Below are 24,582 nucleotides of genomic sequence, written 5' to 3'. Positions count from 1 at the left end.
CATTAACTCTTACCATAACCTAAATCTAATCCTAATTCTAACCTTAAAGGATATGGCTGGTGTTTTTTAATGCATTGCTTACCGTCAACAAATCCTATGAAAATAACAAAATCAACAATGCGTTTGCTGTACTCCCGTTACTTTACTTACTGACTTTCCACGTACTGTTTTTAGCCGCCAACCCGGAAGTCATTGACTCCAATTGTAAGCTAAAAACCTTGAAATACAGCTCACAAAGACATAGTTTCAATTTTAAAAATTGCTAACTGTTACTTACCATGAAAAGTCAGGCTGTTGTAGTTATTACCAAATCAAATTCAAATGGCAGCAAATTCTTCATTACGCCGGGGACTATATTTGCGGTGCTACGGAACTACTTTCCTGAGATCGCAAACGTCTTTACAGCCGGCTTATTAAGTTGTTTGAGGAAAAAGTCGGCTGGCCCGGTGCATTGGAATGATGAAATATGCTGCCCAGAGTGCGGCATGGCTCTTTGACGCGTTTTTAATCATTTTTTAATACAATGGAGTTATATGGCTGCTGGGACATGGCTTCATTGGGCACTGGCTACATGGACGAGACTTGTTGGCAAAACATAATCAGACATTGCTGATTTTATGTGTTGTTGTGTGATTCCCCTTAGGGAGCAGCAGATGGTGAGCACGCCAGTCGGGGGAAAATTGTCTTGCTGAAGAAGAAGGTAGAGGAATTGGAGCAGCAGCTTGCACAAAGAGAGGTGGAACTGGAAAACAAGGTACAGTATCTTCATGTCTACTCTTCATACCAAATGGAGATAGACCTGTCTCCCGTATGAGCTATTGTTTCCCAAATACTTTGCTGCCTTTATGGAATTCCTAAGTATGGTGTTGAACCAGTGTCAGGCAAAATTCTCCTGATTTACAGATCTCAATATGGGTTCAGTGAATTGTCAGCCACCAAGTGCCTTTTAATGCAAAATGGGAAAAGCACCAGATCTGTTGGACTGCCTGGGGCACTTAAACTGTCCTGAAGTCAACCCAGTGTCATTACAAAACACACAGAACTTTGTTAACCTCATAGCATTACATTGAAGCTTTTTAAGTATAAGCAACACTTTCCCTGTCCTGTGTTTTTCTAGCCAGCTGATAGTACATGGATAAGGAGGGCAAATGTCCTCTCTGGTATGCCAGGAATGAGTTGGCATAGGATTATCTTCAAGGTGCCCTCAGGCAACAGGCAAACAGGTGTTTCAGTAGCTTTTTCCATAGCAGTGTGGTTTGTGAGGTTCAATATCCTGTGGTGCACAGCTCTCATTTCCTCAGGTATCCATTGACAGAGTATATTGAAACGTTTCTATGTGCGCTGAAATGTGCATGTTTCTCTCTAACCGTGTGGGTGACTCCTATTTCTTCTAGAGGAAGGAGGTGGAGGCGCAGCGGAAGCGAGGTGAGGAGATGGACACTATGCTGACAGAGAGGGACAGGAAGCTGGCAGAGAAAGAGGCCTATATTGTCCATTTGCAAACAGGCCTTGCAGGAGATCAACCCATTACACCTGCACCACAACAACAGGTCAGACTTCTCTCAAGACTGTGGTGTGAACTCCATCTCACAATACATCACTGCAAACGTCTTGCATTCCCATTCAGAGGATAACAACAGTCTCAGTCATTTAAGTTCAACCCAGGAGGGAGTAATACATTCTTGTTGCGTATCCACCTTTCGTTTGAAGTATGTTATCAATCCACTCATTGATGTTCTGCTCTGTACCTGTCCAGGCTACAGAGGAGAGCGGGGCACTGCAGGAGCTCCAGCTGCTGGTGCAGAGCCTGACCAAGAAGGTGGGAGAAGCAGAGGAGCGCTACAGTTTGCTTAAGGAGCAGACAGACAGCCTCAAAGAGCTTCTGGCCACAGAGAAGGACCAGTACAATCAGAAGGAGAACATGTACAAGCAGAACGTATGTTTCCAAAGCACTCCTCAACTGTTACACACTAGCTTATTTATTTGACATGTTGTCTGCATTTCTTAGTATGTAAGTTTCCAACAGAGACTGTGTAGCCATCTTTTATGTACATACAGCAAATGCTTACTCTGTTTGTTTCAGATCCAGACGTTCAAAGACATAATTCTCCAGAAGGATAACCAGCTGATAGAGGTCAACCAGATGCACGAACAGGAGCTCTTCAAGCTGGCGGCAAAGTCCGATGCCAGTGCTGACTTAGAGCAGGTAGTAACAACACTGGAATGGATAGCTCATTAGAGAAGGACACACTGCCGCCAAGGAGGTTATGTTTCCTCCCTTTAGTTAGTTTGTTTGTCTGTCTGTCAGCAGGTTATCTCAAAAACTTGCTTGGATATCTGTGAAATTAGGTGGGCAGATAGGCCTTGGGCCAAGGAACGATTGATCAGATTTTGCTGGTAATAATTATGAAACTAACAGAGATAGAGACTTGATGCCAAATCCCACAAAATCAATTTAACATAAAATTTAAGTGATAGAAATGATGTCTTTCAGCTGTAACAGCAAACTGGAGAATTGTTTAGCATTAGTGAAGGTATGGGCATCTTCTAGTCATTCATTTTTTTATTATTATCCCCTACTTTGTCAATTGCCTTGGCCATGTGTGGGCAAAGCGATGGTAATTCCACCTGTACTGTAACTGCAGCTCAAGGATTGAATTCTACTATAATAGCAAACTATAAAGATTGCCTTAGTCAAGTTACTACTGTATGCACCAGCACAGCATTTGTCACATGACATGTATCACATTTAGTATCACTGAATTTGTGTGATAGTGTTGAGGTTTTTGCAGTGGACCATGTGTAACACAGAAAGTTCATTGTGTTGCTTGTCTAATGCAGTGTAAAAGTTCAGCGTATATGGTTTCCTCTCCTCCTCAGCTTCTGAAGGCTCTGAAACAGAAGCTGCATGAGAAGGAGGAGGTGCTGCTGGGTAAAACCCAGGTCATTGACGTTCTCCAGGGAGAGGTGGATGGCAGAGACCAGCAGATAAAGGTCAGGCAATACATCCTCTCACTCCTTTCTCCACCTTAACCACTCCTGTCCTCTTGGCGCATATTTTGTGGTGATGTGTTCTACTCTTAATCAAGCCTAAATAGAGTACCCGCCCTTTATGTATATAATAGCAAGTCTTTCACTCTTCTAATATCAAGTCAGTCACAATTTTTGGCCCAATATCTATCTGTCTTTTGGTTTCTCCATTTTCCCACCTCTTCCTACAGGAGCTAATGGAGCGGGTGCGCCGGCTACAGGTGGAGCGAGAGAGCCTGGAGTCCAAGCTGGAGGCAGAGAAGCATGTGATGCGGGCGCAACTTCGCGACCTGATGGAGAAGCAGCAGGTGGAGGTGAAGCGAATGACTGAGCAGCATCAGGCACAGATGGCCCAAACCCAGCAGGATCTCCTGGGGCAGCTGGAGGAGCTGAGGAGGGCTTCGGTGGCGGCACCTCCTGCCAACCAGCAAGCCTCAGGAAGTGGAAACGTGCCCACTGATTCAGCCTCCGTCCAAAGGCTGGCTGAGCTGGAAGGTTGGCTGCGGTCCTCTCACATCATCAGTCTCTTTATTGATAATTCAGTCTTATCCCCAGAAAGCAAAAATAAATGTCAGGATGGTCAGCAGTTAGTTGATCAGCAGTTAGTTGCATTGAGTACTGACCTGGAACTATGAAGGAGTTCTACGGAGGAGAATACACACAAAAAGTCTATTTTTTTTAACCAGCCAGCCAGCAAGTTTTTGACCGTTTATAGCAATTTGAATATTTTATGGAATCTGTTTAAAAAGTTTTGATGGTCATTTATCCATCTGTATACTTGGTTATCCCATTTTCATCACTCATTTTCTCCTTTTTTTATGCAGCTCAAGCAAAGCAAAAAATGGAGGAGGCCGGCAAGTCCGAGGCCAAGTTCCTGAAAATGAAAGCCTGGTCCAAATGTCGAATCAGACAGCTGGAGGAGGAATTGAAGAAAAGCCAGGTGAGATTTTGAACTTTTGAGACTTTATAATTTATAGTTATCAAGTGTCCTGCCTAGGGTTGCACATTTTATTTTCGAAATCAATTTTCACTCACGTTAACAAATGGAAAATTGGACATTGGACATAAATTATAAAAATAAAAAATAAAAAATAGTTCCTAAAATCCATTCAAATCATGAAACATCACTGGCCCAATTGGAGCAGAAAGGTGGCCATGATCTGAAAGCATACATTCATAATGAAATTATATATAGAGTCTGCTATTAAAAATGAGCTTTTAGACCCATTTAAAATCTGTTTACCTTGTTCCTCTTAGGCTGGAGGTGCCCCGCCTGACCTGGCGGCCCTGCGGAGCCGCATCATGGAGCTGGAGGAGGAGAGAGAGGAGAGCCTCTGGAAACTGGAGCAATATGAGGAACTCAAAGCCAAGAACGGTACTGCAGCTAAACATGAGTGGTTGCTGTTTCAAAGCCTTTGCAGATACTCCAGCATTAGCTAGCTCTTAGCCAGCTTTACTGTTTGACCTCTCCATTTCACTGTGTATCGTTTACTTAAAAGGTTTTACTGAGTCACACATTTTTTATGAAATGATATTTAAGTCTTTGTGGTTGTACATCCTCGTAGCTTTGGACCCAAAATGAACGTATTTGTCTGAACATTGTGTACCTGATGTGCGCTGCTAGATGTACTGGAGGCTAAGCTGGTGGTGTACGAGGAGCAACAGAGGACACTGCAAGCCGACCTGGAGCAAGTCACCAAGAGAGCTGCCTCTCAGGTCGGGGGTCCAAGTCCTTTCTAAATACTGCCTCTGTCAGTGTACTGCTGATGAGATGCCACACTGGAAAACATGCTTATTTTTTGTTCTGCTGTCCCCCCTTCCCTTCCCTCCCTCCCTCCGGCCACAGGCAAGTGAGTCAGGCAGCGCTGATGACACCCAGAGCCAGGTGCTGGAGTGGCAGGAGATGGTAGCTGAGGCGGTGAGCGCCAGGGACCGAGCCAGGGAGGAGAAGGCTGCCATGGTCCTCCGCATCAGCCACATGGAGGAGGAGAGAGAGGGTAAGGCCACCACTAGAGGGTGACAAACACATTTATATGTTAAAATGACCAAAGAGAAAGAAATCAACTGAGGCTTATTGCAACTAGGTAGAGTGATTATCAGGGCCAGAATTCAGCAACAAACATGGATCTATACACCAAATAATTTGGAAGAAGAGAGTCAAGTGGAATTTTCCCATTATTTTGTAAGGAAACTAGAAGTTAAAGGACTGATATTCAGTGCCTATGACAGTCGGCCATCCCAGTGTTCAATTGATGCCTATCTCAACTCCACATCCCATCCCAGTGGACAGAGAGAGGCCATCCCAACTGCTAGCAGCACATACCTAGTTTCTTTCTTTGTGTACTACATTTAACCCTTCATATTTTGTCATTTATGAACTGAGAAATCATCATTAATAGCAATGAGAACTTCTCATTCTCATCATTGAATCTCAGTTTATTTCATAACTCCATTTTATTTCCTCCTAATCCCCCTAAGTAGAGCTGCAGCTGCATTTATTTATTTTTTCCTGGAAGAGGCAGCAAGGGTTACAGTTTGTCTTTTATTTGCAACATGTCCTCTGTTGTCTAAGCATGACTATTTTTTTTGTTGTGTTTTTTTGCCCCATCCTCACCGTTTCCACCGTTGTCTGTGGGGAGCGTTTGGTTGGCCCTGTGCTGCCTCCCATCTCTTGGACGTCAGCCCCCACACCCCCTCTCCAGCCCCTGCTCCAGGGATGGGGGCAGCCACGCAGAACAGTTTCCCATCAGTTTTGTGCATGCAGGCTCCTCCCAATCCCCAGTGCAGGTCTTGCTCACTGTACTGTCTGCAGTTTCCCTGAATTGCCTTTGCCTCGGGTAAACTACAGGCAGTGCAGTGGCGGCCTGTGCTTTAAAGTCTGCCATTTTATTTCTCCTGTCTTCCCTTCTCTGATATTGTAGTTCCTCCTTTCCATTCCTTCCTCCATCCTGTTCCCTCTCTTACACTCCCTTCTTACCTTTCTTTGATTTATTATGTGACCACACTAAAGCCAGTATTTTGGAATAATACATCAAATTTATTCAAATAACATTTTCATGTTTCTATGGTGGTGGGATGGCTAGATTTGTACTAACCCTGGGAAGAGGACTAACATGTGTAACCCCTTCAAAGCGGTCAGCCTGACTATGTAGAGAGTCTATGCCTAGTGTCATGTGATCAAATACAGCAACATAAAATTGAAGATTTAAAAAAAATACATACATAGGCTAAGAGTGCAGGAGGTATGAGTGTATTGAACTTCACCCACTAAGTAATAATCTCAGTCGTGCCATAACATTTTCAATTGCCTCTGCAATACCACTGTGGTTTCAGGTGCTGCTGCTGATAATGTTCACTTGATGCAGGCCTTTTCAAATGTATGATCTTTTAGCGGAGTAGGACTTACTTCAAGAGAGATTCATTTTGAGCAATGAACAATTTCAGTTAAAAAGATGGGAAAATCATCATATTTGAGTAGTAAATACAACTGGGAACGTGAATCTTTTGTGATACCTGAGTTGCTGAGATGTGACTTTTATCAAGTTTCAAGTTTATTTATATAGCCCTTTATCACAAGCATGTCTCAATGGACTACAGATAATGAGCCTAGCTAGATATAACTGATCAACAATCAACCATTGAGTTTATTTATATAAAAGATGTCTAAAAACATACTGACTATATACAAAACCTCTTGGCTAATATATTAATTTAAGCATCAAGTACAGGCCTGATATGCATTTACTCCTCGTTATGATGCTGCAGCACAAAATGGCTCCGTACAGCTTAATACCAAAAACAAAACGACAGGCACTACCAATTGTCTTTGTTACAGGGTCCATTACGTTATCTCCAACCAAAACCACTTGAATGTGCTATAAGCCATAGAAGTAGGAGCTTACGAGGGGCACTTGAAGGCAGCGTCAGTTCCGAGACAAAGGGGTCATTTTGACTGTTTGGTTCAATTCATGTCACCATTGGATTTGTGAAAAAAATTGAAAATGCCCATCTCTAATCAAAATTCTGACGGCCTGCATCATAGTGAAACAGATGAATATCAAATTAAAGTATACAGCTGATCTCACTTTATGAAAGGCTGAATAATCACGCTTTGGGTTTCTGTACTTGAGGTCCTTGATTTGACACAGTTCTACTGCATGGTTGTGTTGCTCTCTCTCCCTTGAGTGGCATTCACAGGCACACATAGAAGAAAACCCTCTGGAAACCAGAGGGATTCTACTTCCAAGATAGTAGAGCTAAAATTGAACTGTTTTGGGCTACTTAATGCAACTCATGTCTCTCCTGTTCTTATGCCTGTTGTGGTCAGTGTAGGTGAGCTGGAGCAGACAACAATCTCAATCCTTGTGTTTCAATTCTGATGTTTTATATTATTGAAATTAATGATCATCTTCTCGGAATTGGCTGTACTCTGCTTCATACTCCTTCATTCTACATAATTATACCATATGTATATTTGTCAGATATGTTGCATGTTCTAAAGGCTGATTTTTACCATACTGTTATAACACTAATAGTACATGTTTAGTGCTTTTGAATAGAGCCCATCCCTGCTTGCACAGCTTGCTTGTTTTGATCTTACCTATACTGACCACTACACACAAGCCTAACCCACTGACATCCTTTCCTTTTCTGCCCCACCCTTTGCTTTGAGCTACCCCTTCCTCCCTCCCCTACACACCAATATCTGCCTGTTATCACAAAACGGATGGGAACATGTTTTGTTCATATTGCTGTTGCTTAATCAATTTGGCATTGCCCCGCTTGCACCCTATGCTGCTAAATGACTGAAAATCCAAATAGAATTAAAGCACTGCAAGATTGCCCTCAAATCTGTCCCTGTCCAGTTCCAGAGTAAATGACTGTCTGTCCAATCTCTCTATTGAAGATAGAGGAAGATTGTGGTGAAATGTTTGCTTTAAATATGATTTTGAGTCATGAATATATAGCCCTCGCCTCCCTCCCACAGCCACTTTACTCCCTGTCTCCCACGTGTTTGAATGCTGCCTATTTTCTCTTGCAATGCAGTTTAGGTGTGCATGGCTCTGACCAGAATGCTGCTTTTGGAAAGTCTTGACCCATGTACACATACATACACACCCTCATGTATATACAGGAGTGCACAAATATATATGGAGTGTGGAGTGCCTTTCTGTCTCTCTTCTTCCATTCCTGTTTCTCTCTGTCTCTCTCTTCCTCTTCTCGCAATCTGTCTGTTCTCTCTTGCTCTCTCTTCCCTGTTGATTGAATCATTTGTCTCCCACAAAGTTTATTTGTAGTGTTGAGAGTGCCTTCCTATCTACCCCCTCTCTTCACCACAACCAACATCACCTATCCCTTCACTCTTGCCATCCTCTCTCCATCTCTGTCATCCTTTCTCCAAACCATCTCTTCCTTCATTCTGCCCCTCCTCGTTCCAACCCCTTTTATACCGACCCCCCAAACCCCACCCATAAATACATCTATGATCCAACCCAACCTTCCCGTTCCCCTGTGGCACAAAACTGATTGAGGATGACTGGTTCTTTCCTGGCTGCTCCGATCCAGCGCTGGCCAGCCGGCAGCAGGAGTTGGAGGAGGAGCTGTCCCAGGCCCGGGGGCTCAGCCAACACAGGGCCAAGAAGCTGGCAGCTCCCTCCCAGCGCAGCCTGCAGGTAGGTGGACAGGCTGACTGCTCAAATACGAATCATGGGGCAGAAACGTGAATCGTGATATTAGCTACATTTTGCTGTCGTGATCACAAATGAGATGGCTCGCCCATCACAGTTTCACAAGATCTCTATCGAAATTATATTATTTGCACTTTGTAAATTACTTTTTTAAATTGTTGTTTACATTTTAGCAAGCCAATGCCATTGTAGGAAAGATTTGTGGCTCAGAAATAAGCAGTTCCGCACAGTCAGACTTTGTTGTCATTGAACTTTTATTTAGTACATCGTATCGTGGTTGTATCAAATTGTGAACCCTGTATCACATATCAAATCGCATTGTGAGATAAGCATATCGTCCCATCGCTATTACACCATTTTTATTTAATATGGACTTATGGAATAATGGGAATTGGGTGAGACTGAGATTTTAAGATAATTTGTCATGTTTACTGGGGCTTTTAACAGGAAGGAATTGGCACTATGTAACTTGGCACTGTCCTGCTTGAAACAAGTGTATCCCACTTACAGGAGGACTTTGAGTTTGATGGGCAGACACGGTTCCAGGACCCCCGCAGCGCCTCAGAGAGCACGACCCCGATGGAAGGCGAGAACATGGGAGGTTGGTGGCCCGAGTACAGTACTCCTGACACAGGTGTGAGACCAGCTAGACAGTTCACACTAGCATGCACATGGTCATCCACATATCATTTTGGGAAATTTAAGTTGTCATGGGGTTGACATTTTGTTGTTCTCAACATAACACTCCGCTGCTTGTTTTTATTTAGTGTGGGATTGTGGTTGTTGGTTGTTTTTGTCTTTTTTTTCTATCTAACCAACTGAAGTTGTGAATATAAGACCTGGGTTTTATTTAAAATATATTGTAGCTTGGATTAGCTTGCCTTTGTTTCTACTTTTGGGACTCATCTATTGGGTCACACTTTCAAATAGCAAGCTAAATTAAGCTCAGTCCCAATTTATAAAAAAACAAAAAACTTAACTCTGGGGCTATTGATCTACCCCCAGATCAAGTCATACACACCCATTACGTTGGTTTGCACTTTCATTAAGTTTGGACACGTGCATGCTGGTTGAGCTGCCTAGTATTTGGCTTTGTTGGGTTTAGTCCATATTGAATGCACTGAACTCTTGTGAGCTCATATAAATGTAGGTGGAAAGATACTCTCCATCTGTGGTAAGTGTTTGTTTTTTATTGTTTGCATGCCCTGATCCCTGCTTCTTTTCCCTCTCTCCTTGCGTTGTGACAGTCTTGTAAGGTGCTGCTAGTTATAAAACCAAAAAATACAACAGCAATTATCTATAAATAAATAAAGTAAAATAAAATCCAAAGCATTTCAAATGGAAATGGGGGGGGGGAATCTGTGAACATAAAAGTGGCTGATGTGTTTTTTGGTTGCTTGTTTCTGCTAACCCTCAAGGCTTGGGATTGCATTTCACACCTTGTGTTTAATTCATTCATTCATTCATTCATTCATCAGACTGTATATCAATGAATATCTTTGCTATCCAATGTTTTGTCTGTTCTCAAGCTTTTCACCTACAATTTTCCTAGTTGCATCATTACAATAATGAATAAGTTACTTTGCTGACTGAACTCACACGACCACAGGCATTCATGAATTCACTTATATTGCCTCTATGACGTCCTCCATCCCGATACCCCTTATTTGTCCTGCAGATGGCTTGCGGTCCGTAGTTGAGGAACTGGAGCTGGAAAGGAACCAACTGCAGGAGCAGATCCTGGGCCTGGAGGAGCGTTGTCACGATCTGGAAGATCGGTTGCAGCTGCAAGCCCGCATCGAGGCACTCCAGGTAAGTCTCCCCCCTGCTGCCCACCCCATCCCACCCCACCCCACACGTCTATGTCTGACTTCAAATATCGTCTTATATAGTCCTACTGAGAAAATTGGACTTGTAGTCAATAGATTTACTCCCTTTATGCAAACACACAAAGCCTTTTTCTTTTTCTATTTTTTGCCATTCCTTTCAACTTCTTTTGGTTTCCCTACAATTGTGGATGGTTTGCACTGCAAGATTTTGATAATTCAGTGAATTGCATGTCCCCCCCCCCCCCCCCCCCCCCGAGGACTAGGATTTTGTAACAAACCCTTCTAACACAGGTGACGTTTGATGTAGATGAAGATGGGCGGCCATATTGGGTCTCTCAGGTGTGTTTGTTTGTGTCTGTGTGCGCTAGAGAGAGCACCTCTGGCGGTGAAGGCTAATGGTTTGGTGTGCTTGTTTAATCTTAAATCAAACACGTATATTTTGTTTATGTCTTGCAAATAATGTTTTAAGCAAGTGCATTGCTCTGTCACAAATTCACTGGGTGTGGTGAATTATACTTCATTACTGAACTGTGTAACCATCATAAATGGAGCACATAAAAGATATTTTTTATCAGGAGACTGGGGGGAAAAAAATAATGATAATAATCCAAGGGGTCTACTTTCATCTCCATCTGTGTGCAGTGAGAATCACTTGCTCCATTGCTTTGAGAATTAAATCTTCCCATATTGATCGTTCCTTCTCTGCCACTACAGAATGAGTCAGAGAGACTACAGAGCCAGCTTGCCAGTGTCCGAAGTCAGCAGAGCAGAGATGCAGAGAAACATCAGCTACTGGTTACCAGTCTCAATGAACAGCTCAAAGGGTAAGATAATATTTCATTCACAGCAATTGCTACCTGTAATTACATTGAAATGAATCATCATACAGACTGATTGAAAGAAGATTTATAGGCACTACACATCTTTCTCTCTTTATAAAGTTACATGCTTTCCATGAAGGTTAGAAAATTCTAGAAAAATTCTAGAAAATGAGAAATCTGTATTCAAAACTTTAATTTTTTGATACGTTTGAAATATGCAATACATCTGTCTACATTGCTTATGTTTGACACATTGTTTTTGAGATAATTTGGCTTCAGTGGCTTATAAAAATAACTTAATAAAATGGTACTTTTGAAGCATTTAAACTTTTTAATTTAATTGGTATTTTTTAGACTGAGTGACACACAGGAGTGCCTGGAAAGCTCACTCATTGAGAAGGAGAATACATTGGCCAAGACCTCTGAGAAACTTGAGCTCATCAACAGCCTCCGAGAATCTTTGAGTGAAAAAGAGATCCAGTACAAAGACGTGTCTGACAAGCTCCTTCAGACTGAGCACACTGTAAGTACTTTTGGCTCCTTTTTGTTTGCAAGCCCTACCACAGTTAATAACTCAATAAGCAAATATGGTCAATTCTAATAATGTTTGTCTTCTTTCAGCTCATGGACGTTTCCAAGAAATGCAGTTCCTCGGAGAAACAATGCTCTGAATTGAAGACGGAGGTTGTCGACCTCACACAAAAGCTCACTGTGCTGAAAGAGAAGGTATGTTTTTATGCTTTAAAATATGTTTATAAATGTTTCAAACTATATCAGTATTTCAGTCCTTTTATTACATTGCATACATTGGCTACAATTAATACCCATACTTTCATAAGAAATTGCTACAAGATTGTCTTTTGTAACTTATTTTTATATTAATGATCTGTATTAATAAGTATTGTACTATATTGGAGAAAATTGGAAAATAAGTACTGTATTATTAAGTGATACTTATTATTTTTTCATCCCAAAATTTGCAGACACAAAAGCAAGAAGTCGCCATAGAAACTTTACAAACCGAACTTGATCAGACAAATGAGGAGCTGGACAAATTGAACACTACCCACTTGGAAGAACGGGCCCAGCTCATCCATGACCTTCAAAGCTGTGAGCGGGAAATTGATAGCCTTAAAGATATCCTGTTGGACAAGGAAAAGGAGATATCAACCCTCTCTGGTAACATGGTGGAGTATGCGGAACAGATCACAATGCTGAAACAGGAGATCAAGCTCAAGGAGGAGGACCTGGTTCGTACTGAAAGTGCACTGAGTAAGGCAGAGCGGGAGGCAATGATTATCCGAGACTCTCAGGATTCAGACCAGCAAGGCCTGAATAACAAGATCGCAGATTTGGTGGAAAAGCTCAAGGATACAGAGACAGAATTGATCAAGGCCAAAGAGGAAAGGGAGTCTAAATTGGCCGAGGTGGAAGACCTGACAAAGCAGGCAGACGAGGATAAGAAAACTATTCAGGACCTCCGAGGGGAGATCCAGAAACAGACAGTGAGCCATCGTAATCATCTTTCTGAATGTGAAACGCAGATCTCCTCACTGAAGGAACAGATTACATTATCCACCCATAAACTACAGCAGGAGTCAGAAGGACTCATCTTGCAGCTCAAGGACAAAAATACCAGCAATGAGAAACTACAGCAACAGCTTCATGATAAAGAACAGACCTATGAGAAAGAACTCAAATCCTTCAAGGAAGAACAGAACAAGCTCCTGGCAGAGGTGGCAAAATATAAAGATGACATGCAGACATTGTCCAAACAGTTAGAGGAGCAAGTACAGAGTCAGGAACATATCAAAAAGGCAATGCAAGAAAAATTTGAAACCATAGCATCATTGGAGGACCAGCTAAAGGCCATTCATAAACAGGCTGAGGGTGAGAAGCAGAAACTCAGCACTGAATTGCAAGTCCGGGATTCAGAAAAGGACAAGTTGGGGAAAGAACTTGAAAGTAAATCTGAAAATATCTCCAAACTCAAGAACCTCTTAAAAAGCACGAAGTCTGAAAAACAGAAACTGCAAGGGAAGCTTAAGGGGTTGAATGAGGAGTTTGAGTCACAAAAGCAGCATGTGGAACAACTTAATGAAAAAGTCAGCAAAGTAAATTCCCTCACAAAAGAGAATGAGAGACTTGAACTCGAAGTAACTGAAAGTATGAAATCTATTTCAGAACTTACAGTTGAGAGGGAATCCCTGCTAGCCAAAATATCCACATTTGAAACACAGCATTTAGAAAATGGCAAAATTATTGAAGGGCTACAAAAAGAGAAGGAGGACTTGAGTGTTCAAATTAATGAACTAAATAGAGTCCTTGAACAAAGCACACAGTCAAACTCAGAAACACTGCTGGAAAAAATAAATGAATGTAGTCATCTTAACCAGTTGCTCAGGGAGAAGGAGGAGAAAGTGGCACAACTACAAGAACAAGTGCAAAGCATGATTTCCCAGGTTGAGCAGTTCCAGCACAACATGCAAGAAAAAGAGCAGACTGTCACTGATCTTAAAACAGAAATGGAGACCCAGCAAAGTCAGAAAATGCAACTTCAGGAAACATTGTCTCTGCTTCAAGAACAGGAGTGCACCCTGAAATCTGAGCTAATGGAGAAGGATGCAATGTTGAAACAGAAACAAGAAGAGTATCACAGTTTACAGAATGAAATTACAGAGCAGAAAAGTATTACGTCAAAGCAGCAGGCTGAGGCGGAATCACTTCATGGAGAATGCTTACAACTTCGCCAGCAAATTAAAGAGAGAGAAGAAATGTTTAAAAATGTGACACAACAATGTCAAAAACACAACGATGAACTAAATGACAAAAACAAGACTGTTTTGTCTCTGAGCAGCCAACTCAGTGTTATAGAGGACAATACCATAAAGCTTGAATCTGAAAAGGCAGAGCTGAAAACAAGTTTGGAGAACTATGGCACAGAGAATGCCAAAATGAAACAGGAGCTAGAGCAGAGGCAAACAGAGATGGTTGGCTTACACAGCCACATCCAGGCAGTCACTGAGCAAAACCACCATTTACGTGCTGCTTACGAAATCAGAGAGAAGGAGCTTGCTCAGCAAATACAGGTTGCATCTGACCTTGATGGAAGGGTTAAGGTGTCTCTTGAACAGATTTCCAATTTTAGCATGAAGATTAACAGTTTAACAGAAGATAATCAGAGACTACAAGAAGAGTTGGCACAGAAGGTTGAGTCAGTTTCTGAACTAACTGCTGAGAGGAGTTTACTCCAAGAAAAACTTTCTGGGCTTGAAATTCAACACTCAGAAAATCGCAAAATAATTGACAGCCTAATGAAAGACAAAGAGGAGCTTACCATGACAACAGATGACTTAAACAAGGTCCTCAAGCAAAACGAACAATCAAATTCAGCGAGTTTGCTTGAGAAAACAACTGAATGTACTAATTTATCAAAAACATTAAGAGAGACGGAAGACCAAGTTGCGGGTTTACAAGAGCAAGTTGACAGCTTGAAAACACAAGTGAATCAACTCAACACGTCCATGAATGAGAAAGAAAAGACTCTGTCAGAACAATGTTCCCACATGGAAGCCCAGCAGGCTCAACTGGTGCAACTTCAGGATACTTTATCTCTTCTTCAGGAACAGGGATCTGTCCTTAAGTCAGGGCTAATGGAGAAGGACACTATGTTTCAGCAGAAAACAGAGGAATGTAGCGTTTATCAGAATGAAGTCATGCTACACAAAGAACTCGTATCGAAGATGCAGGGTGAGACGGAGTCACTCAGGGAAGAGTGCTTGAAGCTGCAGCAGCAGATAGAGCGAAAGGAACAGACCTTAAGAGATATAACAAATGAGTTTCAAAACCACAAAGATGAGCTGAATAAGCGGAATGAGTCTGTGATGTCACTCAGCAGTCAGCTTGGTGCCATGAATGAGAATGCTGCAGAGATGGAGGTTGAAATTACCAACCTAAAGGCTACTGTGGAGAAACTCTGTGCTGAAAATAGTCAACAGATGCAGGAGGAGGACCAAAGGAAAGCTGAGGTACTTGATCTTCGAGATAATATTCAAGCACTGAATGAGCAGAACACAAGATTAAAATCTGAACTTCAGAAATCAGTGATGGAGCAGTCCAAAGCAATTGAAGAAATCACAAATCTAAGGACAGCAGTCTGTGATAGGGACAACCAGGTGTCTAATTTAACAGAAGAACTGAACGCAGCATGCTCAGAGAAGGAGAGGCTTAGTTTGACAGTACAAGAAAAAGATGTCTCCCAGAAACAGCAGGAGAAGTTCATCCAGCAGTTACAGGCGAAGTCTCTGGAGGTTGACGGTCAGACAAGCCAACAGACAGAGGTCATCACTCAGTTACAGAGTAAAGCTCAGACTCTTGAGCAGTGTCTTCAAGATAAAGATGTGTTGTTGCAACAGACTGAGAAAGAGCTTAGTTTTCTCCAGGAGAAATTTACTTCAGAAACGGAGAGTTCCAAAAGCCAGCTTGACTCAATTGCAGAGCTCCATAGAGAATTGAATAATGCAGTGGAAAAGACCAAGGAACTTAACAGTAGGATTGCTGAGCAAGAGGTGCAGCTGAAACAGAAAGTTGATGATAATGTCAGTTTAGCAACACAAGTTTCAGAGCTTGGAGATTCTGTCTTTAAGCTCAGAGGTCAAGTTGACACTCTTACTTCAGAGTCATCCATATTGAAAGAGACTTTGAAGGAAAAAGAGCTGTTAAGCCTTGAATCTCAGAGTACTTCATCAGCAGCCATTGGAAATCTGAATTCAAAACTGGAAGCCAAAGAGGCAGAGTGTGAGAGCATGAAAGAGCAGCTTTCACACCTTCAAGAGTCTGTCACAAAGCTCCACACCACCCTCCAAGTACAGACATCTGAAATAGCAGCACTGAAAAAGGCCTTAGAGGAAAAAGAGGCAGCTCTTTTGGACCAGTCAAATTCCCTTCAGGATATGCAGAGAAGAGCAGATGAGGCTGTGCTCTTTAAAACTCAGTTCATGGAAAGCGCAGAGTTGATATCGCAGCTACAGAGTCAGATTCAGTCATTGTCCACCGAGTCTGCAAACCTCAGCAAGTCAGTAGAAGAGAAGCAAAGTGCCTTCAACCATCTCCAAGATAAATATGCAGTTCACTTAGAGGAGTTGCAAAATGTCAAAAAGGAGTTGTCCCAAAGGGCTGATGAGGTGTCCAGTCTTAGTAAGTTACTGAGTGACAACAACAGCGCATTTCAGACAGCAGAGGTGACTATAGAAACACTGAGAAATGAACTATCAATGATCCATCAAAAACTTCAGAAAACCCAAGACCTGAATTCCAGACTTTCAAAGGAAAAGGAAGAAGATTTCGCTACCCATCAAGCAAGTGTGTCATTGCTGACCGTGGAAATAGAAAGACTGAAATCACAGCATCTCCAAGTTGTGGCACAGATGAATGCACTGACAGAAAACCTTGAGCAGAGAGAGATGGCCCTACATGCAATTAACAGTCAGTACACAGCCCAGGCTAAACACACAGCTCAATTGGTTTCAGAAATGCAGAAATTAGAGGATCAAAATAAGAGGCTAAATGAGGAGATTAGTTTGTCGAAGGAAGAGCACCAAAAGCATCTTAATGTTGTCAATAATGAAAAAACACATTTGCAACAGGAACTTAAAAAACAGGTTGCAGAGAAGGATGAGCTGGAAAGAAGACATGATCATCAGATACGGGCAACACAGGGGGAGTTGCAGCTTCAAATGGTGCAGCAGTCCAGCAGCGTGAATGAAATTATGGAGAAAATGGTGTCCGAGAAGGAGATTCTTCAAGCTGAGGTTAGTGTCAAAGATGAAGAAATCTCTGGATTGAAAGCAAACATTCAAAAGATAGAACAAATTCTACAGGATTCTGAGAAAGAGTGGCTATTAGTTCTGGATAGAGAATCACAAGATAAGAATCTCCTTGTGGAACAATTGAAAAGTGTTGAAAATGAAATGAAATCTAAAGATGTTAAAGTTAATGCATTGAAACAAGACTTGGACAGTTTGCAAGAAAAGTTAGCAGAGGCAGCCTCAGCAATCAGGCTGGGTTCTGATCAGCTTAAGGCAAAAGAGTTGGAGGCATCAGCATCAAGGGTCCAACTTGAAAAGATATTAGCATCTGTCCAGGAAAAAGATAATGAGAACAATGGTTTGCGTCATACTTTACAAGCTATGGAAAGCGAATTACAAAAACTTGAAGCCAGAAAAAAGGGTACTGATCAAGATTTGTCGGTTTTGTCACAAACCATGTCTGAGCGATTATCCGCTTTAAATGAAGAAAAAGAGTCTTTACAGGACATCATGAAACGATTAGAGGAAAGTCATCAGTCTGAATCAGATTCTTTGAAAAGTGAGTTAGATAAAGCCTTAGCACAATTACAAAAGACAGAGCATACCCTGAACGAGCGAGAGAAGAGCCATTATGACAAGTGCCAACAAATTACTCTCTTACAAGAGACAGTAGAGCATTTGCAGGCACAGCTCCACACTGAATCAGAGAAAGTGAAAGAGACAATTGTTAAACACTCTTCTTTATACAATGAATCACAAGCAAAAGATGAGCAAATCAACTGTATGAGGATTCAAATAAGTCAGCAGAAGGAATTACTTGCTGGACTTAGTCAACAATTAAGGGACAATGATACATCCATTGCCCAAGTCATGGAATCTGCCTCAAATGAAAGGGTGAAGCTTGGTGCAGAAAAAAATGCTCTAATAGCGCAATTAGAAAGCATGAAACATGCACACAAGAGCTCCATAAAAAAGCTTGAGGAGAATTCTCAGCAATTAGAAGAACGTATTTCACACTGTCAAAGTGAAATTGAAACCAAGACTTCAGAGAATGTTGAGCTGATTAAAGAAAATGGTAATATAAAAAGTGAACTTGCCAGGCTATCTAAAGAAAAAGATACAGTCAAGAAGAAGCTTCAAGCTGCTCTCATTGTAAGAAAGGATTTATTGAAAAAAATTGAAGAATATGAAAACCAAAAAGAAGAGAGTGTGAATAATAGAACTGAGATATCCCTTTTACATGATAAGGTACAAGAAATAACATCTCAAGCTCAAGCCACAACAAAAATGTATGAAGAAAATGTTTTGCTGCTTGAAAAGAAAATTCTTGAGAAAGAGGAAGACATTCTTAAACTGGAAAGAGAGAAAGAAAGACTTGTGGAACAATTGCAGACAGATAAACAAATTTTGCAAGCCACATTAAATGAGAAAGAAGTGTGTTTGTCAGAAACATTGCACACACTCAATGAGAAAAGCTCTCTCATCAAGCAACTGCAATCCAGTATTTCTGAGCAAGAAGATGCCTTTGAACGTGACAGACATGGCATGATGCAGAAATTAGAAGAGCTTCAGAATGAGATGAAAAAAACTGAAGATGATTTAAAGGACAAATCTGGCTCCATTGCCACTGCTGTTGACTTAGAAAATGAGCTGGCACAGTTGAAGCAAGAAAAGGCAATGCTACAGAAAAAGACCCAGGCTGCCTTGCTGGCACGCAGAGAGACGCTGAAGAAATCTCAAGAAAATGAAAAGAAGTTGGTCCAAGAGCTAGCTGAAATGAAAGACGACTACAAGGCTCTCCTGGAGCAGCATTGTCAGCAGACCAATGAGCTAAATGCTGTCCAGTTGAAGTTTGACGAGAAGGTCAAGGAATTGGAAGATGTCCGTAAAGCTTCTTTGTCTCACCTAGATGAATTGGAGACTTTGAGACAGCTTGTTGAGGAGAGGGATAAAACTCTACAAAATCTGAAAATGTCTCTGGCTGAGAAAGAGAGTCAAGGCCACACTCTACCAATCTTACAGACAGATCTTGAAACTGCTCAATCCAAATTAGAGAGCTTGTCTTCTGAGATGGCAAGTAAAGATGAGGCTTTCATAGCCTTGGAACAAAGGTCACAAGCATTGAATTCAAAACTTTGCATGGTTGAGAATGATTTGGCGAAAGCCCATGCAAAGATAAAAGAGAAAACAGAAGAATTTGAGAAATGTCAGAACGCAATTAAAGTGGCTGAGCTAAAGAGCCAACAGGAGAAGCAAACTTTAACAGATGAAAACTTGGTTTTGCAAAGCCAATTAAGTGTTTCTCAGGCTGCAGTGGAGGAACTAAAATGTAAGGTAGATGCTTACATTTGTGAGAATGAACAAAAGTATCAAATTTTGATGGGAGAAAAGAAAGCTCTTCTGGAGCAAAGAGATCTGATGAAAGTGGAACTCGAGACAGCACTTGCCTCCGTTTCCCTGAAATCCTCAGAATTGCAAACAATACAAAACACTTTAGCAGAAACACAGCAGCAGCTCAATGAGGATAAAGATTGTTTGGCTAAGGAGCTTGAAATAGCACAACTGCATTGTACTCCAAATGAAAGTAACAAGTTACACATGGAATTATTACAACAAGAAAAAGAAAATGCCTTCAGATTTGTTGATCAACTCAGAGATGAGGTTGCCACACTGAATACACAACTAAAAGAGGCTGAGGAAATAAATGAGCAGCTACGTCAAAAGATCCATGTTATGCATGAGAAATATGTTAAACAGGAAGATGTTAACAAAGAGGAGGTCCAGTCTCTTTCTAAATACACTGAAAATTGTGAAGCAAAACTGAAGGCGAGAGATGATGCCTTGTTAATTTCTCAGGCTCAAGTTTCAGAAAAGGAAGAACTCATTGCTGCCCTTGAACAACAATTACAGCGGCAAATTCACCTTCATGAAATTGCCATGGAGAAAATGAGGATAGAAGCTGGTGAGCTTCAGAAGTCTAGAGAAGATGGCACCAAAATGAATGATCAGGACAACCCAAACAAAACTGCTCTCATAACTAGGAAGCTTCAAGCAGCTTTAATTTCTAGGAAAGAACTCTTGAAGGACAACACAACACTCAAAGAACAATTAGAAGCACTGTCAGCCAAACATGAAGAAAAGGAGGCATACTCTGTGGCCTTGGAATTATCAGTGTCCAAATTGAAACGACAAAATGTGGATCTGGAAAGCTTTGCATCATCCCTGAGCAAGGAGAGAGACAAGCTTATCACAGAAGTTGATGGCATTCTTAATGATAATCACAATCTATCTGCGGCCTGTGAAAGCTTGAAACTAACCATAGAAAACATTACCCAACAGAAACAAGCATTTTCATGCCAGCTCGAATCTCTAAAGGACTCTCAAACAGAGGAGTTGTCTGAGTGGAAGTCCAAGCACTCAGAGCTGAAACAAGAGTATGAGTCCCTTTTACAAGCTTATGAAAATGTTAGCAGTGAAATGGATAAGATGAGGCAGCTTTTGGAGGGGGCCAAAAGAGAAAGACAGGAGGCCCTCCGTAAAGTGCACAAACATGAGACTGAGAGGGAGAGTCTGGAGAAGCAAGCTAGAGAGATGGAGGAGGAAAATGTTAGAATTAAAGAGAAGATGCGCAAGTTTTCTAAAGTAAAGCAGCAGAAGATTGAGGAGCTGGAGGAAGAGAATCAGAAAATTAGAAGAGAATTGATTGAATTTGATGAAAAACAGAAAATCACAGTTGATGAGCTGACTGTTAAAAATCAACAATTGGAGGCTGAGATCTGCAACCTTCAAGAGTCATCAGAGGAACTTGGAGAGAAGCTTGCAGCGATTCAGGCTGAGAATAGCAAACTGGCAGAAGAGCTTAAAGAAGCTAGCTGTTCATTAGAAAAGAGGCACTTGCAATCAAAATCATGTGTGAACAACATGCAGTTTAAACTTGATGAAGCACTCGGTTTGAATAATTCACTGACTGCCCAGATTGAGGCCCAGAAAACAGAACTTGGTGCCCAACTGGAAATCAATGATTTGTTACAAAGGGAGAAGCAGAATCTTTCTGCAAGAACTGAGCAAATACAGAATGATCATGAATTGCAATTAGGAGAGAAAGATAATGTCATTAAAGAGCTCAAGGACATTATCAACAAGCACAGCCAAGAGACTATTAGCCTTAATGAGAAGGTTAGAATCTTGGAGGATGACAAGTCTCTTTTGCAAGAAGAACTTGAAAATGTTCAAGAGACTTCAGACAAAGTAAAAAATGAAAATGAATATTTAGAAACTGTGATCCTCCAAAACTCTGAAAGAATTGATGAATTGACTGAGTCTGTCGGTGCTTTGCAAACCCAAAACATGCAGCTGTCCTCCCAGGTAGCAGCTAATAAGGAGATGACTACTCAGGTTTGTCAAGAAAAAGAGGAAGAGCAACTGAGATTAGTCAAAGAATTTGAGGAGAAACTCAAGATGGTTCGGAGAGGCAATGAGGGGTCCAAGAATGTGAAGAAGGAACTGCAAGAGCTGCTTAAAGAAAAGCATCATGAAATAAATCAGCTGCAGCAAAACTGTATTAAATACCAGGAACTGATTTTAGATTTAGAGAGGTCTTGGAAGACCTCACAATCTGCCTGTGAAGAGTTGGAAATGGAACTGAAGAAAAGCTTAGAGAAGATATCAATTTTAGATGAGAGAGGCAAACAACTTGAAGCTGAGCTGATCATGCACAAGAACCTCCTCCAGGAGGCCACAGAAAGCATTGTGAGTATTCGATCTGAGAAAGACCAGCTGGCTCTGGAAATATCAGAGAAAAGTAAAAATTGGGAGCATCAGGTCATTGAGAGAACAACAGTACCAGAAAATCTAGATGAGCAACAAAAAAATGTTTATATGGAAAAACAGATTATTTTACAGAAACAGATAGATGACCTTCAGAGTTTAAATGAACAAGAAAGTCAAATAGTTATTGAACTGAGACAGCAAATAGACTCCCAAGATCTACAGATTAACACTCTGAAGAGAGAGGCTGAGACTAATGCAACAAAGCTGTCTGCGCTATCTTCCACCCTTCAAGGAGCAGATGCCACAAAACAATGGAATGATTTATACCAAAAGACCTTGCATGAGAAGGATAGCCAGCTCTTAGAACAGGGTTTTGTGATCAGACGGTTCCTTGAAGACATGAGAGTGAAAGATAACGAGGTGAATGAACTACGAGTGACCAAGTCAAGACTAGAAAGGACACTCAATGAATACTCGGTTGCTGCTGCTGCACAACAGAGACAGCTATTTGTAATGGGTGCCAGCAATACTGAACTCGCTGAAACTGTGGAGCTTATGACTGTGCAGTTAAAGGAACTAAGAGCTCAGATTGAAAGAATAGAGCAAGATAAAAGCACACTGAACAGAGAGCTTGCTGATGAGGAAGATGTTACATCCCAAATGCAGCTTCAAGTCCAGCAATTGGAAAAGATGAATGCAGACACAGATGCTCAGCTACTCCTTTTACAGACTCAAAATGACAAACTTCAGTCTGACTTTGAGAAGCAGGAGGCCATTTCTCTACAATTGAAAAAACTCCTTCATAGCAAAGATGCTGAGATCTCCTCCTTGCTATCCTCTAGAGATGGACAGATGTCAGGCTATCTAGAACAACTCCAGACTAATTATCGCGCCCAAGCAGCAGGTTATGAGGATAGACTAACATCTTTACATTACCAAAAGGAAAAGGCTGACAAAGACTTGAGAGGGCTAGAGACCAAGGTGAAAAGTCTACAAATTAAAGCTGACAGGTCTATCCAGGAAAAGGAGCAAATGGCAGCTAAGATGGAGTCATTCAGGAACTCTATGGTGTCTTTACAGTCTGAAAGGGAACGGCTGATGTCAGAATACAGAATGCTTGAAGCAAGGAATCAGTTAGGCTTGAAAGGTAGAGAAGGCTCTGAAGGGGAAGTTAATGCAACCAAAGGCCTTAAACATGAAATAAGGAAACTGTTACATCAGATGGATGATCTCAATTCAGAGAATGCGATGCTCAGGGCGCAATTGGTTCGCTACAGAGAGGACTTGAATCAAGTCCTGTCCCTAAAGGACAACCAGTTGAAGGTGCTGCTCAAGAAGCAGCAAGACATGATCAAAAACCTTGAAAACCAAAAGGCTGCTGCTGAAAAGCAGAACAGAGAGTCTCTCTTGGAACTCCAGAAGGAAGAGGAGGCAAGCAATACTTTAAAAGCAGAGACATCTAAACTTAAAACTCAGGTCGCGAAACTGGAAGCTGACATATTGGCTCTGAAAAAAGAAAGGGCCATGATGAATGAAGGCAAAGTGATTGCTGACTTGCAGCAAGCTGTGGCGGCCAAAGCTGCTGAATGTAACGACCTCCAGCAAAAACATTTCGCCCAGAAAGTCTTAACTGATGAACTGACGAACAAATTGCAGCTGCTGGAAAGTGAGACAGACAAAAAGCTGGCAGAGGCCGAGGATAAATACAACAGTGAGTTGGACACGTTTGAGCGGGAGGTAGAGCTGATGAGGAATGAGCGGGAGACAGCAGATCAAAGAGTAGCAGAGCTGGCAAAAGACCTACTCCAAACAGAGCAACTGTTATCGGAGGCCAAAGCTCAAAGCAAAGACATAAAGGCTCAAAATGAGTCCCTGGGAAAAGCCATGGCCGCTTTGCAGAATGACCGTGACCAGCTCATTGAAGACTTCAAGATCCTGCAGAACAGATATGACGAAGAACTCCGAGAGACTCAGGCGGCCTTGACCAAGGTTGAGCACAGTCTCCAGGATGCCACTACGGAGTTGGCTGTGTTTGCTAAAGAGAGGCACGTTCTTGTTCAAAAAATGAAAGCCTTAGAGAGCAAGGACACACAGACAGAGTTGAATAAGTTGTTGGATGAGCTGACCAAAGCTTTGTCAGAAAAGGAACGGGAGCTGAAGCAGGTCATCTTGGAGAATAACACATACAGCAGGCAGGTGTCAGCCTTCTCCAGATCCATGGCCAGCCTCCAAAACGATCGTGACAGGCTGATGGATGAGCTGGCTGGGGCCAAAAGAGTGGTTGAGTCCAGGCAAGGGTCAGGTCCAGAGGCAGTCACCTCTGTGAGTGTGGAAGAGTCAAATGGAAGTGGTGTCAATGCCTTCCAGAATGAGAGAGATGGGCTGGTAAGTCACCAGCTGTGATTTGTGTTTGGCTGTGTTTGCTCATCCTTTCTCTGGGCCGTTGGCTGTGTATCATTTTGCAGACAGCATGCAGGGTCTAGTCAGAAAGCTCTTTTTCTACATGCCATTGCTTTGACTTGCATGGTATTTTTTGTTGGGATGCACAAATGCTGATATCAGTGAAATGTCCTGTTTGATGTTTTTTTGAAGTTGTCATTGTTTTATTTCACCAGTTGTTGACCCTTGTCTGCCAATG

At 41.8% G+C, this 24,582-nt stretch overlaps 1 protein-coding gene across 3 annotated transcripts in view; it reads left to right on the top strand.

Moving 5' to 3' along the window:
• Positions 1 to 24,582, top strand: part of LOC139642402 (golgin subfamily B member 1) — a 35,611-nt gene that overhangs the window by 5,527 nt on the left and 5,502 nt on the right. Inside the window, exons 5-23 of one of the 3 annotated variants that reach the window (XM_071517219.1) lie at positions 644 to 754; positions 1,395 to 1,550; positions 1,757 to 1,936; positions 2,084 to 2,206; positions 2,881 to 2,994; positions 3,222 to 3,525; positions 3,855 to 3,970; positions 4,288 to 4,405; positions 4,655 to 4,746; positions 4,877 to 5,028; positions 8,552 to 8,702; positions 9,228 to 9,351; positions 10,396 to 10,529; positions 10,838 to 10,885; positions 11,261 to 11,370; positions 11,722 to 11,890; positions 11,989 to 12,093; positions 12,351 to 16,461; positions 18,472 to 24,329. In XM_071517219.1, coding sequence (XP_071373320.1) covers positions 644 to 754; positions 1,395 to 1,550; positions 1,757 to 1,936; positions 2,084 to 2,206; positions 2,881 to 2,994; positions 3,222 to 3,525; positions 3,855 to 3,970; positions 4,288 to 4,405; positions 4,655 to 4,746; positions 4,877 to 5,028; positions 8,552 to 8,702; positions 9,228 to 9,351; positions 10,396 to 10,529; positions 10,838 to 10,885; positions 11,261 to 11,370; positions 11,722 to 11,890; positions 11,989 to 12,093; positions 12,351 to 16,461; positions 18,472 to 24,329 — 12,276 coding nt within the window. Of the gene's footprint in view, positions 1 to 643; positions 755 to 1,394; positions 1,551 to 1,756; positions 1,937 to 2,083; positions 2,207 to 2,880; positions 2,995 to 3,221; positions 3,526 to 3,854; positions 3,971 to 4,287; positions 4,406 to 4,654; positions 4,747 to 4,876; positions 5,029 to 8,551; positions 8,703 to 9,227; positions 9,352 to 10,395; positions 10,530 to 10,837; positions 10,886 to 11,260; positions 11,371 to 11,721; positions 11,891 to 11,988; positions 12,094 to 12,350; positions 24,330 to 24,582 lie in introns of all 3 variants that reach the window. The other 2 variants (XM_071517218.1, XM_071517217.1) reach the window with 2 other exon arrangements.

The sequence above is a fragment of the Centroberyx affinis genome, unplaced genomic scaffold (genome assembly GCF_046629955.1).
Source record: "Centroberyx affinis isolate AG114_WGS23_722 - 3 ecotype Tasmania unplaced genomic scaffold, CSIRO-AGI_Caff_v1 ptg000476l_1, whole genome shotgun sequence".
Lineage (NCBI taxonomy): Eukaryota > Metazoa > Chordata > Actinopteri > Beryciformes > Berycidae > Centroberyx > Centroberyx affinis.
Note: the sequence above shows the minus strand (reverse complement) of the source record. Positions and strands in the feature narration are given on the sequence as shown.